The sequence below is a fragment of the Girardinichthys multiradiatus genome, chromosome 11, assembly GCF_021462225.1.
Source record: "Girardinichthys multiradiatus isolate DD_20200921_A chromosome 11, DD_fGirMul_XY1, whole genome shotgun sequence".
NCBI lineage: Eukaryota > Metazoa > Chordata > Actinopteri > Cyprinodontiformes > Goodeidae > Girardinichthys > Girardinichthys multiradiatus.
The window spans coordinates 20149963-20170999 of NC_061804.1; the positions used below are offsets into that span (position 1 = coordinate 20149963).

At 41.5% G+C, this 21037-nt stretch overlaps 1 protein-coding gene across 1 annotated transcript; it reads right to left on the reverse strand.

Annotated features, from left to right (window-relative positions):
* Nucleotides 1-5148: 5148 nt before the first annotated feature.
* LOC124876820 (von Willebrand factor A domain-containing protein 7-like) lies at nucleotides 5149-19891 on the reverse strand. The gene is made up of 15 exons (XM_047379831.1): nucleotides 19691-19891; nucleotides 19344-19610; nucleotides 17764-17857; nucleotides 17500-17631; nucleotides 15139-15325; nucleotides 14871-15040; nucleotides 11617-11729; nucleotides 11415-11531; nucleotides 9283-9489; nucleotides 9072-9204; nucleotides 8062-8211; nucleotides 7824-7916; nucleotides 7469-7746; nucleotides 7078-7368; nucleotides 5149-6991 (listed from the first exon to the last, which is right to left on the reverse strand). Exons 1-15 carry the CDS (start codon nucleotides 19889-19891, stop codon nucleotides 6563-6565), a joined length of 2862 nt encoding a protein of 953 aa, XP_047235787.1. The 3' UTR covers nucleotides 5149-6562.
* Between the last annotated feature and the right edge of the window lie 1146 nt (nucleotides 19892-21037).

Sequence of the window (21037 nt, forward strand, 5' to 3'; positions counted from 1 at the left end):
ACAGGGCTTAGCTGAGAGCAAAGAGAGCAACATGCATCCTGTCCTGGCTGCTGTCCCACCTGAACTGTGGTCCCAATCATCAACTGATGTAGGACTTATAAAGGGGTTCCCACCATACAAGGTTAAACTAATATCTGAAAAAAGGCTATCAGTCCGCCAATACCCCTTAAAGCCAGAAGCTGAAGAAGGTATTAAGTCAGTAATACAAGATATGTTGAAGTCAGGAATATTAAGAGAAGCACCTGACGCTACATGCAAGGCATATCACACTGACATCACTATTATTATCACAGCCAAACATAACTCTAAAAAGATGTGCCCTTTAAATAAAGCAAAAGTTGAAGAAGACACAAAACCCAGACAAGACATTTCTCAAACCCTTATACCAGATTCATGTGTTGTGTTTGTAGATGGCTCAGCATCTAAAGATGAATATGGAAATAATAGAGTTGGTTATGCAGTAACAACCTCTCTACCCAATACATGCTCAGCCCAAACAGCAGAATTATATGCTGTCGTAAGAGCATGCGAATTACAAGAGGGACAAATACTTACTATATACACGGACAGCCAATACATTTTCGGATCAGTACATCACCATGATAAGATTTGGCAAAATAGAGGTTTTAAAACATCATCAGGAACAGAATTAACACATTTTAATCTTTTGAAAAGATTATTATCGGCAATACAGCTACCTGGTAAAATAGCACTCTGTAAATGTAAGGCTCACCAAACACATTCTAGCACGGAAACAAAGGGGAAAACCTTTGCAGACATAACTGCAAAGAAAGCTGCAACAGAACCCCTAAACACTAAAAATGTCAGATCTGCTATTTGTAGACACAGACGCCCAACAGTCAGCACCCAAGACAGAAATAAAGGCCTGGCTAAAGAGAGGAGCACAGAAAAAAGATGACATCTATCAGATAGAAGATAAACCAATCCTCCCAAAAAATGTATACAACACAGCGGCTACAGTAACACATTGGGAAGACCCATGTGTCAAGGGGGGAATATGTCACATCTGGTAAAGCATTAATGCTACACTATAAATTTTTCTGACTATGCAAATAATTTTTGCAGATCATGCATAATTTGTTGCAAACACGGGGGAAGAAATATTGCCTAGTTGTAATAGATGAACCTAGTGACACATTTCTTTCCCACATATGGTATCCCACAGATTATAAGGTCAGATAATGGGACTCATTTTGTAAGTAGTGTAATAGAACTATGTTCTAAAGTATTAGGGTTTCAGTTAAAGATTAAGGAAAACAATGGAAGAAACAGGGAGGCCATGACCCGAATGCCTGTCCCTGGTTAATTATGGATGAGAATAACTCCAAATCAAACTGGTCTTACTCCATTTGCCACCTACTGTACATCATTGTATAACTCCACCCACTATATTCTGAGCCTGAGATCATGTGACACCAAGTTGCTGATGTAAATTTGTATTCTCAAAGAAATAGTACATGGCAGACCGTTTTCTCTGCCCTCTGACATGAATGAAATAGAGAAAGCACAACAGGAAACTTCATTAGCTGAGTGGATGCATAAAATGTTGCAGACAAAAGAAGCACAAATGTCCAGTGGTCTGTCGATAATCTCTGCTCCTATCCCACAGAACGACCTGAGGCCTGGAGACCTGGTCCTGATTAAGACACTCCACAGGAAAGATTGGAGCACTCCTCGGTGGAAAGGGCCGTTTCAAGTACTCCTGACAACGCCCACAGCTCTGAAAATAGCAGAGAGGCCTTCCTGGATCCATAAAAGCCACTGTAAGCCAGTTTTGCCGTTACAGGAGCCAGATCAACCGACGGGGTAGCAGAAGGAAGTCTGGGTTCAAAGGAGTTGGAGGACCCATAGGGCCCAGCGTCTCAAACCGGTGAAGAAAACAGCTGATCTGCGCCCAATTATAAAATGGCTCTCTGTAACATGTGGACAGGACTGATAAGCCTGAGCTTAATTCTGGTAGCAGGACTCTTTCTCTGTCTAAAGCAGGATCCACAGGAGGTGATACCGAACCAGAAGAGATGGACCACTGACGGAAGAACATGACGCACATCCATTCCTACAGAATTTCTGGTATCGTTCATGGTGGCATATGCAACACTGAACTGGTAGAAATGCACGAAAATGAAGGGGATGATTATGATGACATGTTGTAAATAAATCACATCAAAAGCCTGAGTGTACTCATACATTGTATTTCATAAAATGACCTTACAGCAGAAAATTGAAAGAAGTTGTTGCTTAAGTGAAATGAGAAAAGTACAATGATGACATAAACAGGGCCGATTTTTAAATTCTTTTATTTTTATGTTTTCAAGTATTATTTTTTTTATTTTTATGATTTCAAGTATTAATCAACATTTAACTTTTAATGGTCGCTGAGGGCGGCGGGGCCGTATGAGTATTTCCCACAAAATATAATACAAGCAAGCACTTGTTGCCCCCCAGCTCAGCCGTCTCATGTTGGGGTTTACCCCAGTGGATGAGAGGTTTGCATCCCTGTGCCTTCATGTTAGGGATAGGTCTCTGACTGTCGTTTCGGCCTACGGGCTGGGCGGTAGTGCCAAGTACCCAGCCTTCTTGGAGTCCCTGTCGGTGGTCCTGGATAGTGCCCCTCCCGGGGACTCCATTGTTCTGCTGGGGGGCTTCAACGCCCACGTGGGAAACGACAGTGACACCTGGAGAGGCGTGATCGGGAGGAATGGCCTCCCCGAACTGAATCCGAGTGGCGTTTTGTTATTTGACTTCTGCGCTAGTCACGGATTGTCCGTAATGAACACCATGTTCAAGCATAAGGGTATCCATCAGTGCACTTGGCACCAGGACACCCTAGGAAGGAGGTTGATGATCGACTTTGTTGTCATATCGTCAGATCTTCGGCTGCATGTTTTGGACACTCGGGTGAAGAGAGGGGCTGAGCTGTCCACTGATCACCACCTGGTGGTGACTTGGATCCGCTGGAAGAGGAGAAAGCCGGACAGACTTGGCAGGCCCAAGCGCATAGTGAGGGTCTGGTGGGAATGTCTGTCAGAGCCCTCAGCCAGGAATGTATTCAACTCCCACCTCCGGGAGAGTTTGACCAGATTCCGGGGCATGTTGGAGACATGGAGTCCGAGTGGACCATGTTCTCCGCATATATTGTCGATGCTGCTGCCCATAGCTGCGGCCGTAAGGTCTGCGATGTCGGTCGCGGCGGCAATCCCCGAACCCGGTGGTGGACACTGGCAGTAAGGGACGCTGTCAAGCTGAAGAAGGAGTCCTATCGGCTGTGGTTGGCTTGTGGGATTGTTGAGGTGGCTGACAGGTACCGTGAGGCCAAGCGTGCCACAGCCCGGGAAGTGGCAGAGGCAAAAACCCAGGCCTGGGAGGAGTTCGGTGAGGCCATGGACTAGGACTACTGGTTGGCCTGGAAGCGAATCTGTCAAACCGTCCGGTGCCTCAGGAGGGGTAAGTAGTGCTTCGCCCACACTGTTTACAGTGGGGGTGGGAGTCTGCTGACCGTGACTGGGGACATTATCGGGCGGTGGAAGGAGTACTTTGAGGATCTCCTCAATCCTGCCATCATGCATTCCTTGGTGGAAACAGAGGCTGGGGACTTGGGGTTGGACCCTTTCATCACTCCGGCCGAAGTCACCGAGGTGGTTACAAAACCTCCACGGTGGCAGGGCTTCGGGGGTGGATGAGATCCGCCCTGAGTACCTCAAGTCTCTGGATGTTGTAGGGCTGTCATGGTTGACACGCCTCTTCAATATTGCGTGGCAGTCGGGGACAGTGCCTCTGGACTGGCAGACTGGGGTGGTGGTCTTACCTTCATAAGAAGGGTGACCGGAGGGTGTGTTCCAACTACAGGGGGATCACACTCCTCAGCCTCTCTGGTAAGGCCTACGCCAGGGTATTGGAGAGGAGAATCTGGCTGATAGTCGAACCTCGGCTTCAGGAGGAGCAGTGTGGTTTTCGTCCCGGCTGTGGAACACTGGACCAGCTCTATACCATCTACAGGGTACTCGAGGGTTCATGGGAGTTTGCCCAACCGGTCCAGATGTGTTTTGTGGACCTGTAGAAGGCATTCGACTGTGTCCCTCATGGTGGCCTGTGGGAGGTGCTCCAGGAGTATGGAATTGGAGGCCCTTTATTAGGGGCCATCCGGTCTCTGTACAAGCAGAGCAGGAGTTTGGTCCGCATTGCCGGCACTAAGTCGGACCTGCTTGCTTAAGTGAAATGAGAAAAGTACAATGATGACATAAACAGGGCCGATTTTTAAATTCTTTTATTTTTATGTTTTCAAGTATTATTTTTTTTATTTTTATGATTTCAAGTATTAATCAACATTTAACTTTTAATGGTCGCTGAGGGCGGCGGGGCCGTATGAGTATTTCCCACAAAATATAATCTGTTTACCGTCCGTGGGTTTTTGCTCATACAGAGTATTTTTCTTATTCGTTTTTATATTAAATGTTTTAACTTGTGATAAAAGGAGGGACAGTTGGATGGGTGCGAGGACTTGTTATCACTCATGTAAAAACTTTGTGCTGTAATGCACCTGCACTCTACTGTGTATCTCTGGTATGCAGTTTTCTCTGTGTGCTGTCCTCCCTCCTGTGTGTGAGATCACCGTTATCTATTTCCCATGAGAACCATCCTCCTTTCGGTCTCACGCACACACACATACACCCTGTCTGAACTGTCTGTTGCATATAAATAAAGAGATAGGGTGTCAAAACTTTGTAGTTGCACTGCAAAGTGGGCTACCCTTGTCACAAGTAAAACTGACTATCGTTCTTACCTCTGAGTTGACTGAATAATACCTAACACACACTAATTTTTGCGAGGGCTAAAAAACATTTTTCAATATATCAACTTTTGAAAGTTACGTCTCTAATGTGTAAAGAGTTTCATTTTGACTATCTTATTTTGTTCATGTCAAAATGGTTCAACAAGAGAGAGGTAAAGACACGCTGGATATTTAAAGACATTGAGTATTTACTTAAGTGATGTGTGAGGGAATATGCATTTTACTTTTTTATAGCTCATACTGCTACATGTTCTGTATTCCTTGTTTTGTATTGCAAAAAAAAAAAAAATCAAAGTGTAATCAAAAAAGAAAAAACAAAGCTTTATTTGTTTGGGCACTTAGTGAAATATTAATAAAGCCCTTGCCCACAGGCTAACTTTACATACTGCCATGAAATTTGATACACACACGTAATCTCTCTCATCCAGTTGATAAAACAAACAGAAAGGAAGCCAGTGATTTGAATTGTTTTCCCCATTTTATTGGAAAGTTTTTTCCTGCCCTGAGATTTGTATCTATTTCAAGAGTCTTAAGATGTGATTAGAAGTAATGAAAAGCTTGAGTTTTTGTCAAAGGCTGTGGCCATGTCTGAACAGCAGGTTATTAATCCTCACTATTGAATATGAAATAGTTCACACCTTTACTTGCTGATTGCTGCTGTACATCCCACACATATTAATCAATGATAATAAAAAACAATAGTAGCTAAAAATGCCTTAGCATTGCATGAATGACTGCTAATGCTCTCCAGGGTAACAGTTGTGTAAACTGTGAAGCCTTAGGATTGCTTTCCACGCTAAAAGGGACAAAGTTCATGTTATACAACTAAGCTAAGCTGAAAGACCGCTCTAGTAAAATGTAGCATTACTAAGGCTGGATCTATGTGATCTAATGAAAATCTTTCATCATTTTACATCATAATCTAGAATATTATGTGAGTAAATAAGAATATAAAGAGAGCAAAACATGAATGTGTTCTATTCATCAATCCAATATTCTGTCGCATGGCTAAGGTAATGCAACGTTTTGGCTTTTGCTTTAATTATTTTAACTGTTAGCAGTCTTTTTCGTTTTAATTTGGCTTTTTGTTGCACAAAATGGTATCTTATTAATCCAAAAGCAACAGTTTCAAAAAAATGGTACCAGAATTTAAAAAACAATCTTGAGACACCACCATTATATAATTTCTGCAGATAACCAATACACAGCATTACAAAGTGAACTAACCCCTTAGCTCCAAACACATCAGGATCACCTTTGTGTTTTAGTGCATTTCTTTTCCAGTGTTACATTTAAACCTGGCTCAAAGTTGAAGTTTTTTAGATTGTTTTGTGTGGAGATATTTCTAGATGTAACGCTGTCTTCAAGAGGAACTCATTTAGAACATGTTTTAGTAAAAGCTCAGTTTATATATATTTGTTTATAATTTTAGGCCTCACGTACCTTCTTAATTAATTTATCCTATGAAATCAAGCTTTAAGAATACCTCAAAGATTTATGGTCAGCATAAGAACAATAATTAATTTCATAAATACTCATTTGTCAAACTCAGTTCATAGAGCTAACCCTTAAATAACAGCAAATTTTTCTTGAAGCTCTCCATGATGTTCAAAAGTGGTGCTAACATTTCATTTAGCTTCAAAACGTTTTCTACTATCTTTGATCAGTTATGTAACCTACCACCAGAGAATAAATAGTATATATCAGAGTTCCCTCACCAGAATGGGTTATAATAATTAGGCATTCAGATGATCACCAGCCCAGAGACAACAGCAAAAAGCTCAGGACTGTGAAGCCAAAGCAAATAAAAATGGAGAAATTATTCCTTGTAGAGAAAGATGTTACAGCTGTTGTTACAGAGCTAATGGTTGTTGCAGGTTGAGTTCTGCGAACAGAGTAACTACAGATCTCCACATTGCCAACTTGATCCACAGCCATCAGCTGCACATCAGGTGAGCAGCAGGAAGCTACATAAGACACCAGAGTCACATTCTCATTATCAGCTGCCATGCTGATGTTTAAAGCGCCGCTGCCTTCTCTGAGACTGACTCTGTCCACACCCGTCCCATTTACTCCATCGGTCACCTGGACAGAGAGGTCCCACATGGACTGACTGCAGTTATCAGAGCAGTTGGACTGCAGGCTGAGCAGTTTACACACTGGTGGAGTAAAATCAGTAACCTGTGGTAGGGTGACAGCAAAAATATATTAACTTTTTTTACTAAATGATTTCTTAAAGTGCATAAAACCCAAAAATAATGCATTACTTTTGGAAGGACGGTTAGACGCAGAACAACATAGTTGGAGTCTGCTCCTGGAGCCGCAGCCTCAATAGTGAGGGTGACACTGGTACCTGATGGGGTGTTAGGAGGTGCTGTAATGTTCACTGAACCAGTAGCACTACCTCCAGCATCCAGGATTAAAGTGGTTGGGTAATGTAAAGTAAAGCTTTTGTCATTGGTAGCTTGAATGATGACGTTTCCACCTTCACCAGCTTTCATCACAGAGAAAGTAACTGATCTTGGTGTTCCTGGCTCCAACACTATATCTGACTCATCCTAAAAAAAGAATGCAAATGGGAATTTAAAACACACGGACAGTAGTGCAAAGTAATGACAAAAGATTTTTTTTGTTGTTTGTTTGTTTAAGTTTGCTTACAACAGCAACATTGAGAGTAGAGGCTCTCAGGCTGGTGGTGGACTGCCTTTGGAAGACCCCTGAAGATGCTCTAGAGATACTATTGTCGTTTTGCCCCTTCACAAGTACAACAAACTGAACTGATGGGATCCTGTCAAAGTGGACAACATATTCCCCTCCACCCAGAGCCTCCACAGTGCTGTTAACCTGACCTGAACCTGCAGATTCAACCAGAGTGACCTCAGTCACCGTGGCGACCTCGCTCCCAATCATTGTCACCAGCAGACTGGCATTTCCACCTTCAAAGAAAACTCTTTAGGTTATACACATATATATCCAGGTCTGTTTGCATATAAACAAACTGTGTTTTCATTACCAGCAGTGGGCCGATTCTCGATCAGACTAAACTCTCCAAATACACTATTTGACACTTTGATAAAGTTAAATAGGAAGTCAATGGAGCTCTCTCCTGCAGAAGAAGAAAATACGAGAAAGAAAGCAAAAATAAACAAATGTCTACACAAAGAACTGGCTATGCTTTTACCTAGTCTCACAGATATCTTTAACCATTATGTTGTTTAAATAACATGTATCAATCAAATGTGAGTTCTCACCTATGACCTTCAGACTGTAAGGATTTGTTGACTTCATTCGGATTTCCCACACTCCGGGTTGTGTTTGTAGCTGCAGTGTCTGGAGGTTTCCAACTGACTGGGAAGAAACTGTTAAAGATCCTGTTCTGTTGACACTATTTTGAATCACACCTAAACACAAAACCACAAAATTGTACAAACTGGTAAACAGTTGATCAAAGTCTGTAAAAGTAATATGACATATTTTATTTCAACATACAATACGTTTATTAAATAACTGCTTATAGGCAGCTAAACTTAATATAGGTTAAACTTGCTGCAATGGTAGCAGGTTTTCTGTCTTCTTCTAAGAGCATTTACACAATAGTGAATAATAAAATTATGTAAACTAACCTTAAATGTTCAAAGACACAAAACACATTACAAACTTTTCATAACTTCTTAAACAAAAAGGAACCCAAATTGTATAAATGTTGTATCGACAATTTGCTCAAGTTCACTGAGGTTTGTGGACATCTTTTAAGCACAACCCTCCTCACCATTACAATCAAGTTGAGGTCTGGACTTTGAATAGGTCACAGCAGCACCTTGATTCTTTTCTATTTCACACATTTTGTCACGTAATGGCTGCATGATGCTGAGATTCTCTGGCAGCAAAACAGGCCCAGATCACAAGTCCAGTTTTCTGTCATCTTGGCCACCTTCAGTGCGATACATCCTGTGTGTTAAGGTCCACTCCTCATCTGCATTTAACTTAATTGATCCATATTCCTTATTAAAATAAAACTCAGGCCATGGTGCATCTTAATAAGATTCCTTTTAAAATCTATGGAAGGAGCGAGGGTGGACTGAGTTAACCTTTCCATTTTGGGTTCACTTTGTCAAATAAATAACGGTGCAATTTAGAATAGATTTAAATCTTATTTTAATCTGTTAAAAAGACCATCTGTATTTTAACCCGATACATTAATCATGTAATTGAAAGAGATTCTTCATTCTTTTTTCTGTAAATGTATATGAGTAGCAATCACCTGAGGGACTGATGAGAGTAAAATCTACAGAGGCCCCAGTGATGTAAACAGTCAGGTTTCGTACTGACTCATCAACTGCAACAGTGAAATTTTCAGCTCTCCCAGGGTTCCTGGCTGCTTGCAGAAGGACAATCTGCATAATCAAGCATGAGTTAAGTTTTGAAATCTTTAAGTGTAAAATAGAAATGATAAGAACCTTTTTTTTTCATACCAGAGAGGAGCTGGTGGATTCAGTTAGAGTGTTAATGGCCTCGAGCAGCTGACCTTTGCTGACTTCAACAGCCTGACCTCCTGAGGCCTGAGCCAGGTCTTTGTATAGCTGAGTATCTGCTCTCGCCATCCGAACACTTTGTTGTTGGTTGTCATCTGCTTGCCTTCGACGGCGAAACCCGAATACATTAGTTATCATGAAGTTCACCTGAAACAAAATGAGGTGGGTCATCACTTCAGCCGTGTAGACACTTTACAACGTATCTTCAGATACATCATTTGATTTGAGAGTTTGCAAATATACTGTGCACATACACAGATTAAAATTATTATGCATTTATTATGACTCACTAAATATAAAATTAAGATAAAAGTTGTATATATATATTATATAGGTAGGATAAATGGCACTGTTGATGGGCTATATATATATATATATATACACTGAAGGCATCAAAACTATGAATTAACACATGTGGATTTATATACTGAACAAAAAAGTGTGAAACAACTGAAAATATGTCTTATATTCTAGGTTCTTCAAAGTAGCCACCTTTTGCTTTGATTACTGCTCCACACACTCTTGGCATTCTGTTGATGAGCTTCAAGAGGTAGTCACCTGAAATTATTTTCACTTCACAGGTGTGCCCTGTCAGGTTTAATAAGTGGGATTTCAAGCCTTATAAATGGGGTTGGGACCATCAGTTGTGTTGTGCAGGAGGTGGATACAGTACACAGCTGATAGTCCTACTGAATAGACTGTTAGAATTTGTATTATGGCAAGAAAAAAGCAGCTAAGTAAAGAAAAATGAGTGGCCATCATTACTTTAAGAAATGAAGGTCAGTCAGTCCGAACCATTGGGAAACTTTGAAAGTGTCCCCAAGTGCAGTCACAAAAACCATGAAGCATTACAAAGAAACTGGCTCACATGAGGACCGCCCCAGGAAAGGAAGACCAAGAATCACCTCTGCTGCGGACGACAAGTTCATCCGAGTCACCAGCCTCAGAAATCGCAGGTTAACAGCAGCTCAGATTAGAGAACAGGTCAATGCCACACAGAGTTCTAGCAGCAGAAACATCTCTAGAACAACTGTTAAGAGGAGACTGTGTGAATCAGGCCTTCGTGGTAAAATAGCTGCTAGGAAACCACTGCTGAGGACAGGCAACAAGCAGAAGAGACTTGTTTGGGCAAAAGAACACAAGGAATGGACATTAGACCAGTGGAAATCTGTGCTGTGGTCTGATGAGTCCAAGTTTGAGATCTTTGGTTCCAACCACCGTGCCTTTGTGCAGCGCAGAAGAGGTGAATGGATGGACTCTACATGCCTGGTTCCCACTGTGAAGCATGGAGGAGGAGGTGTGAGGGTGTGGGGGTGCTTTGCTGGTGACACAGTTGGGGATTTATTCAAAATTGAAGGCATACTGAACCAGCATGGCTACCACATCATCTTGCAGCGGCATGCAATTCCATCCGGTTTGCGTTTAGTTGGACCATCATTTATTTTTCAACAGGACAATGACCCCAACACACCTCCAGGATATGTAAGGGCTATTTGACCAAGAAGGAGAGTGATGGGGTGCTGCGCCAGATGACCTGGCCTCCGCAGTCTTGGACCTGAACCTAATTGAGATGGTTTGGGGTGAGCTGGACTGCAGAGTGAAGGCAAAAGGGCCAACAAGTGCTAAGCATCTCTGGGAACTCCTTCAAGACTGTTGGAAAACCATTTCAGGTGACTACCTCTTGAAGCTCATCAACAGAATGCCAAGAGTGTGCGGAGCAGTAATCAAAGCAAAAGGTGACTACTTTGAAGAACCTAGAATATAAGACATATTTTCAGTTGTTTCACACTTTTTTGTTCAGTATATAATTCCACATGTGTTAATTCATAGTTTTGATGCCTTCAGTGTGAAGCTACAATATTCATAGTCATGAAAATAAAGAAAACTCTTTGAATGAGAAGGTGTGTCCAAACCTTTGGTCTGTACTGTATATACACACTAAAGCTAAGAAATGAACTGGCAACCTTCTTCCTGTGAGGAAACAGTGCTAAAATTTCTTTAATATGTTCTATGTTGTGTTTTAATTGCTGGGGGGAAGAAAACAAAAACTGGGCTTTTACAGAATTACTTACCACAGACTTGGTTTGCTCTATGAGAGCCAACACTGGGTTTCTCAAGTGTTCATCTTTAGCTGTCGCATCCGTAAAAACGTAGATCTCAGAATTAGGAGGCGCACCAGTTAAAGCCAGCTGTATGAAGCAGGAAAATAAGGAATTAATTAACATTTGATTTCATTCATATTATTAACTTTGAAACAACCATTAGTCAAATGACCTGAAGACCAGAAAGACTCATTTCTGGAAAATCTCCACCACCATTTGGTATTAGTGAGTTGATGTAACTCTTGAAAACCTTTGGGTCTGTTGTCTGATACAGAGGCCCAAAATCTGTAATTCAAAAGGAAAACATACATTTTTACTTGCATTTATTGTTTAACCACTTTAGTGCATACATCGTATAAAAACAAATTTTTTTAACAGCCTGACACGAAATCAGATTAATCTTTTCCTATTTTAGCCCAATTATTTATTTACTAAATGCCAGAATAATAAGCAATTATTTTTTGTGATTATTTTAGAAATTCATAAGTCTAATGTCTTCTGAGCTTCTGATAGGTAAATAACATAGTGTGAGTTAAATGGAGGCACACGTGGATGGATTTTAAGGCTCACCTCAAACCCACTGCTTCCTTGTGTGACATGGAAAAATTTAAATCAATCCAACAAGATATCAAAAATAGAATCAATGTATCTCCAGATGTTTGGTTAAACCTGGCGTACAATTTCCAGATGCCTGTAGGTGCAATGTTAATTGGTTTAAACAATTATGTATGAGTATAAAAACTATGGGAGGGGTTTTGTGTCCCAGGGATGAATGTATTTTGGTGTTAATTGTGCTTTTCAACCCCAGACCAAAAGCAAAAGACCATACAAATATGTTGACTAAAAGTAGTATGAGAGTGTCATTATCCAAATTTACCAAATCTTGAATCAACATGGGCTGATGGGCCACCCAGCAAAGAAGAAGCCAATACTTCAAGATCAACATCAAATTTTGGTTTATGAATGCACGCAGGAACAATGATCTTAATTTTTGAAGACATTTCATGTGGTTTGATGAAACCAGAATTTAAATGTTTGGCCATAATGATTATTGTTACATTTAGAGGAGGGTAGCAACAAGCAAGCACTTGTTGCCCCCCAGCTCAGCCGTCTCATGTTGGGGTTTACCCCAGTGGATGAGAGGTTTGCATCCCTGTGCCTTCATGTTAGGGATAGGTCTCTGACTGTCGTTTCGGCCTACGGGCTGGGCGGTAGTGCCAAGTACCCAGCCTTCTTGGAGTCCCTGTTGGTGGTCCTGGATAGTGCCCCTCCCGGGGACTCCATTGTTCTGCTGGGGGGCTTCAACGCCCACGTGGGAAACGACAGTGACACCTGGAGAGGCGTGATCGGGAGGAATGGCCTCCCCGAACTGAATCCGAGTGGCGTTTTGTTATTTGACTTCTGCGCTAGTCACGGATTGTCCGTAATGAACACCATGTTCAAGCATAAGGGTATCCATCAGTGCACTTGGCACCAGGACACCCTAGGAAGGAGGTTGATGATCGACTTTGTTGTCATATCGTCAGATCTTCGGCTGCATGTTTTGGACACTCGGGTGAAGAGAGGGGCTGAGCTGTCCACTGATCACCACCTGGTGGTGACTTGGATCCGCTGGAAGAGGAGAAAGCCGGACAGACTTGGCAGGCCCAAGCGCATAGTGAGGGTCTGGTGGGAATGTCTGTCAGAGCCCTCAGCCAGGAATGTATTCAACTCCCACCTCCGGGAGAGTTTGACCAGATTCCGGGGCATGTTGGAGACATGGAGTCCGAGTGGACCATGTTCTCCGCATATATTGTCGATGCTGCTGCCCATAGCTGCGGCCGTAAGGTCTGCGATGTCGGTCGCGGCGGCAATCCCCGAACCCGGTGGTGGACACTGGCAGTAAGGGACGCTGTCAAGCTGAAGAAGGAGTCCTATCGGCTGTGGTTGGCTTGTGGGATTGTTGAGGTGGCTGACAGGTACCGTGAGGCCAAGCGTGCCACAGCCCGGGAAGTGGCAGAGGCAAAAACCCAGGCCTGGGAGGAGTTCGGTGAGGCCATGGACTAGGACTACTGGTTGGCCTGGAAGCGAATCTGTCAAACCGTCCGGTGCCTCAGGAGGGGTAAGCAGTGCTTCGCCCACACTGTTTACAGTGGGGGTGGGAGTCTGCTGACCGTGACTGGGGACATTATCGGGCGGTGGAAGGAGTACTTTGAGGATCTCCTCAATCCTGCCATCATGCATTCCTTGGTGGAAACAGAGGCTGGGGACTTGGGGTTGGACCCTTTCATCACTCCGGCCGAAGTCACCGAGGTGGTTAAAAAACCTCCACGGTGGCCAGGCTTCGGGGGTGGATGAGATCCGCCCTGAGTACCTCAAGTCTCTGGATGTTGTAGGGCTGTCATGGTTGACACGCCTCTTCAATATTGCGTGGCAGTCGGGGACAGTGCCTCTGGACTGGCAGACTGGGGTGGTGGTCTTACCTTCATAAGAAGGGTGACCGGAGGGTGTGTTCCAACTACAGGGGGATCACACTCCTCAGCCTCTCTGGTAAGGCCTACGCCAGGGTATTGGAGAGGAGAATCTGGCTGATAGTCGAACCTCGGCTTCAGGAGGAGCAGTGTGGTTTTCGTCCCGGCTGTGGAACACTGGACCAGCTCTATACCATCTACAGGGTACTCGAGGGTTCATGGGAGTTTGCCCAACCGGTCCAGATGGGTTTTGTGGACCTGTAGAAGGCATTCGACTGTGTCCCTCATGGTGGCCTGTGGGAGGTGCTCCAGGAGTATGGAATTGGAGGCCCTTTATTAGGGGCCATCCGGTCTCTGTACAAGCAGAGCAGGAGTTTGGTCCGCATTGCCGGCACTAAGTCGGACCTGTTCCCACTGCATGTTGGACTCCGGCAGGGCTGCCCTTTGTCATCAGTCCTGTTCATAACTTTTATGGACAGGATTTCTAGGTGCAGCCAAGGGCCTGGGTGGGTCTGGTTTGGGGAGCAGTGGATTTTGTCTCTTCTTTTTTTAGATGATGTTGTCAGAGTTCGTTTGGAAGCGGACCGAGACCACCTCAAAGAGTGGGTCTCGGTCCGGTTGTTGGGTCCGGACCAGAGTTCGCTTGAGTGTTTTCACACCTGCACAAAAGGTCCGGACCAAGGGGGGAAACGAACTCTGGTCCGTTTAAAGCGGACCAAAAGTGGCAAGTGTGAATACACCCTAACTTTTACAGAGGCTCTAAAAATTATCTCTGACTGATCTGAAACAGGAAATGTTTAGTCTGATATAATGTCAGCCATTAAAGACAGAAAAATGGCCACACATCCTTTTACACAGTTTGTAAACATCTATCTTTGGCTGTACATGTTTCTGTACAGCATATGTGACTGTTCTGACAGAGAAATTACACTCAGGACAAAACCATAGAGAAAAGCCTTGAACGTTAAGATTGTACCAGGATCATTGAAGGGAACCAGAATGTAAACTGAGGGCTCGTCCTCGGTTCCCAGTTTGCTGTCGATTATAGACGATGTGACGTCCTTCACTGCTTGTATGTCGTCCCCCATGCTTCCTGTCGTGTCAACGCAAAAACAAAGGGGTCTCCCTTTGTAGAGTCCCATCATCCTGAGGTACCACAAGAGAAATGCAGATAGTAAAAAAAACATTAACTTATTTCCTTTTATTCTATGAATAAATTTAAGTTAAATTAAAGATTTTCCTACCGAAGGAATTCTTTGTCCCCAGCAGCACTGCGGACATCCTCAAGTAGCTCACTGGTTGCTGCTATCGCCAGGTTTGCTGCTTGGGAGTGAAGATGTCCATGTTCAGAGGTAAAAGTGTCTTTGTTGATCCCACCGGTAGGCTCCTTTCCTTTTGTTCTATCCAAATCCCCTCCATGGCTGCATTTACCTGGTAATTGACATTTGAATAAAATTATTCAGCTGTTCATACAGGCTTCCGGATTCAATTATAATTAAAGCTGAGAGCAGTATTTTAGGCCCTCGTAGCTCAGCGCCACTCGGCCTGTATAGCGACCGTGGGAGCCTGATCTTTGTTTCATGTAAAGTTCTCCTCTGGCGAAAATCTTTGAAAATCTGGTGCAAATACGACCTTCCCGATGGAAGCTGCACTCACTCACTCAGCATTGATCCACAATGATGCATACCACATTTGGTGTTTCCAATGGGTTATGAGGGACCTGAAATGTCCTAGTGGGGGCGCTGTTGATCCAAATTTCAATGTAATCCAATAGGGCTGTTTGGGGGCTGAGAAAGATCCACCATATTTAGTTTGGCGTAAATCGAACCATGCATGTATAATTTAGAGCCAAACGTATGGCCATGGCGTGACATAAGACTTCGCTATGCCGCCACAGCGACACCCTCCTTCCAAACCAGTCAGTACTGGATTCAATCTCAGACCATCATGTTATCTGTCACTTGGGACAGTTTCACATTGATTAGGTGAAGGACATCAAATATGGACTATCAAAAGGAAAACATGACACTTCCTGTTCTCAGGGGGTGGGGCTGCCATTTGACCATTGAACATTGTTCAGGGCCTCATGTGGATCAATCCCAGAAGGTTTCATGTCTCTGTGACCTTCCTTGTAGGAACTATAACAGATTCATGTCTAATGATGAGAAGTCATATTTTCAGGCTTGGCCACGCCCACATGTTTTCATGTGGCAAAAATCTTTTGATGACTTTTGATCCCTAATGCCTTGAAAGTATACTGAGTGATTTTGATGTCTCCAAGTTAAAAGCTGTAGGAGAAGTTCGCTCAGATTCGACGTGTGTCAACAAAAGAAAAGGGCAGGTTTGATCCAAAATGGCCGACCTCCTGTGGGCTTTTCACAATGGGTCCAAGAGGCTTTTTTTTAGGTCCTGAGAAGTTACATATGTGTACCAAATTTCACGAGCCTCGGACAAAGCATACCTTGGGGCTGGTTGTTTTAGTGCTTCCAGAGGGCGCTGTGGAGCAATTAGGCCGCGCCAACCAATTATTTCACTGGTTATCTTTAGGGGGCTGGAACAATATCAATCAAATTGAATGTTGTTGCTGTTGAGCCATTTTTAACCCTTAAAATACGTAAATTTTCACCAGGCCTGACGAGTGTGCCAAATAATATTGAGTTTTTGTATTTGTTTAGGCCTCCAAAATGGCACGCCTTTTTGGCGGAGAAAAATAATAATAAGCATAGCGATTACAATAGGCCCTTGCAGGCCTTCCTGCTCGGGCCTAAAAAGAAAAAAACAGTTAATGTGATATTAATTGGCATAACAATAATAGTAACACCTCTTCATTATTGTGTGGGTCGCAGCATGCACAGGAACATATTAGGGCTTATCTTTCAAGATTCCAAATAAGGACCGCTAAATTGCTTGTGCAAAAAAAAAATTGCACATGCAATAAGTGGACGTGTTTCGTGCAATCTACAAGGACTGTGTGCGCAATGGATAATAGGTGCTGACCGCTTTATTTATATGAGGAAATTGCATGTGCTACTGGCTGTCATCATGCACAGTTTGAGAGAGCAGAGTGGCCGTATAAGATATTGAAGAGTTTTTCCTTCAATGTTCATTTTGCTCTGTGAGTTTTTTCTGGACTCTGATTGCTGTTAATGTTCAGTTTTGTTTGTTAAATACCACGGCACAACATGTTTGCGTACCAGTTTGCACATACCTTTCAAAAGCGCTAAATATAGACGCAATAACATCACCCACAATCGGATTACATATGCATATCCTCCTCCCATAAATTTGCACGTTAGGGTCATTATCATATGTTTTGAATATTCATGAAGGCAAACATGCCAAAAAGTCTCCGCAGAAAATACATAGGGGGATTTTAATGGAGCAGGTAATGCATTTAAGATTACGAACGAACGAACAGAAAGAAAGATTTTAATGAGTTTGGAAAATTACCCTCAGGTAAAAAAAAGAAATTCTAGCCACTAAAGCCCTGACAAATTAAAATGCAGATCTGCTGTCAAATGAAACAGAACCAGTGTAGAGTCACAGGACTGACAGCATCAGATTATAAACCAACAGGGAAGTTATTGATGAAATTAGATATTTACCAAAGGGTTTGGATGACGAACTCAAGAGGTGAAAATATCCTGAAGTTAGTACTTTTTCAGTTAGTATGTCCTCCAGAATATTGTTCTTGCAGTTGTCTCCATCACAGTTGCGGCAGGTTGCTCTAGTTATGGCTGCAGATCCACATTTTATTAAAATATTAACAGAGTTTAAGTGCAAGCACAGAAATCCACATACATCAGTCCAACTGTTCTTTGCTTAGTTTACTCCAACAGACATCTAAATATGCAGCACAATGTCTTTACCTGCTATGTTTCCAACTGGGGCGTTTGCTCTGATCAGATTGGAGTTCGGGAATGTGTTGCCTATTTCCACCCAGTTACTGTGACTGTAAAAATCCTCCATGTTTAAAAAAGAAAAGAAAATCATAGTAATCAAACCTTTCACTACTGTTATGGCTTAACAAATAAACCTACTGCACATCTATAATAAAATGATTTGCATTAAAATAAATAAATGTAACAACTTCACTTCAATAGTTGTTTGTGGTACTTTCCACCACAAGGATGCAGTATAGATCAAAGCATAGCTTCAAAAATGTGGCTAATATACATTTTACTGGAGTAAAAGTCCCACTATCACGAAAAGTAAAGATTAATTTAAAAAAAAAAGTTAATTCTCATAAGCTAATAAGTTTTTTAGTTACTGATCAATGCAGTGTGGAGATCAATGCAGTGTCATAAAGGGCAAGAGGGGATTTTAAACACATGGAAGTTTGTTTATACTTAATATAACACTATAGAAAATGAAAGTGGAATTTAAAATAAATCCCAAATACAAAACCTGCCAGCACACTATCGGTAAAATGCATCTTAATAATTAATAATGCATTGTGTAAATTATCTCATTAGTGCTGCAAATCTCTGAGCAATAAAACATGTCACATAAAGAGCTTGGAAGCTTGTAATAAAAATGGCTACCCCTCTATATTTACATTTTATTTCCTTTCTGTCTCCGTGTTTGATCACATGACATTCAGTGCCTTGCAACAGCGTTCATACTCCATACACCTTTTTGCATATTATTTTGGTTGCAACAAACTTCATTGTAGTTTATTGAAATTGTAATCCCTGCATGATACTGCTACTCTCTTGTATTACCATGGGGTTCAGGATTATGTGCAGTGCTATTATACTGCCACACTGTTTGGCAATGTTGGTCAAAAACACAGTGCACCTTTCAGATTTTCTTTTATAAAACTAATGTAAAACCATGTTTCCTTTTCTTTACTCGCATTGTTTACCACATAAAAACCTAATTAAATAAGCAGAGGTTTGTCATTATACTGTTACGAATTCTATGAAAGTGTCTAAAGTGTGTTGCTTTTTTTACTTCTTCCTTTTTATTTAAGTAAAAACTGTAATTTGAAAATTTCCAAAGCACTCCTAAGAAATATTAGATATTAGTAAATGTGGTAATATTAGTAATGAAAACTGTTTTTTGCCATGATTCATTTTAGCAGACAACATTTTTATAAAACTGTATTTTGTCAGCTTTTACGTTGTTGTCATGTGCAAAATATGCATTATAAGTGTCTTGCTGTCGCTAAATTGCCTTATCGGTGCATGTCTGTCTTCATAAAATTTGACCTTTGCATCTCTACAGACTGGTAACCTAATCAGGTAGTATCCTGCGTGTTGTTCAGTGAGTTGGCTCCAGTTACCTCCTGCAACCATGAGGAGGTATTAGTAAATACAAAAAATGGATGGACCGAAGGATGATTCATCTTTGAATCATCCTTGGAAGCGTGTGAGTTGTCTTCAGAAGAATAAATACAGTTTGAAATATAATGATATTAAACAGATATATAAATAAACAGAAATACCTGTAAGGTGTGGAGAAGTGTTCCCAGAGATGAGGTTGCTGAAACAAAGTTTTGCTGCTTGTTGGCAGCCTTTACCACTGATAAACCATCTGTGATGAGCTTTTGCCCTTCTTTTATATTCTCATTGTCACAGTGATGAGGTGCACTCAGAACACGGAAAATGTCAGTTTGCCAGTTATTACTCTTAACCCGCTGGATGGTCTCGATGAAGCTTTTGGAGGATTTTGATGCCTGGCATGCAGCAGCAACATCTGTAGCAGTGAGAGACTACACATACACACATTATTAAAAAAATTGTTAATTTTAGAGACGAAAAAAACATTTGATGAGGTGACTTTATGTCTTACAGGAAAGGAGAAGTCCTTGCCCTCAGACAGAGCCAGGCTACGGCACACCTGTGCCGTTACGTTAAGGATTGCTCTCTCTGTGATGTCTTGATGATTCCAAGAGCCTTTATTGAATAAAGTATTAACAAAACGTGGAAAAATGCCAAAGCCACAAACTCCAGTTTGCAAAAGCAGGAAACACAAAATGACCAACCCAGACATCACTGCAAAACCTGCAGCAAACAGAAAATATCCTGTTGTTTCAATGTTTTCATTACCTTAAGATGTTATTGAGTAGCAGTTCACAATATCTCACAAAGCAATCATTTTGCAACATTAATGGGTTTATTATTGCAATCACAAAGGACTGCTTGGTTGCAATATTTGTTATAATTCAAGTGTCAGTAATATAAATTCTGCACAGCAATAATAGTATTTTTGGCTTTTTGAATAAACTTTAACTGAACTTGATGCTCATATGTGTACCTTGATTCATTTTGGGACTTGATGTGTAGTTTGGAATAGGGTGGATTAGTGCAACACTTTAGGATTTTTGGTTCCCACATAACCCGAAAGACTGAAGAAGCAGCCAAGCAACAAAAAAAGCGTGTCAGTTGCTCATTCCTAGTGTCTGAGATGCTTAAGTTCACAAAGTGTACTGGGGACATTTTGATGTAGGAAAAAGTAGGGAAAATGTGGGTTAATCATAATCTGTATTGTGATTGCAATATTCAGCAATTGCCATTAAATTTTTTCCTGACATCATGTAGCCCCATTCTTGTGCATGACTGCATTAATGCGCTTAAAAATATTATATGTGTTCAAACATACGCAGTGTTATACCTGCCATCATGGTACAATCTTTTACAATAGTTGTTCGTACTTGATTTTGGTAGGTTTCTTAAGAATTTCACATTCACATAGATTGCTGTAAGGCACTCTGGGCAATCCTAAAACAGTTTTTACCTAAAAACTATGGCTTACAATGGAAGGATCACAAGATGTACGGTATCCCTATCCCTATCCTGCTTTACGTCCTCCACTTATTTATTTAATTTATGTTTACTACATGTAAAAACACATTGTTATATTTTTTTAAATAAGAAAAGGTAACACTAGTCAGATAGTCAGATTTTGAGAAAATATATGTTTAAATATATTAATTTAGTTAGTTTTCATTAGTTTAGTTTTCACTGGACAATTTTCACAAGCAGAAACAAGATTATCAGATAAACATATAATAAAAAAACAACAATGGATAATGTATCAACTCTTTCTCTCCTTTGTCTTTTCATCTGTTACAGCTTAATCTTTCTTTAAAACTCACATATTTACTATCAACTAGTAAAACTATTAAAGTGTTAAAAG

Bases quoted from the DNA above. Each gene is read 5' to 3' on its own strand.
- LOC124876820 (XM_047379831.1), bottom strand. From the start codon at position 19,891: ATGTCTGGGTTGGTCATTTTGTGTTTCCTGCTTTTGCAAACTGGAGTT. The intron at 9,490-11,414 runs GTAAGTAATTCT...ATTTTGTTTCAG, and splicing joins TAGAGCAAACCAAGTCTGTG to GTGAACTTCATGATAACTAA. The intron at 7,747-7,823 runs GTAATGAAAACA...TTTTCTTTGAAG, and splicing joins CGAGAATCGGCCCACTGCTG to GTGGAAATGCCAGTCTGCTG.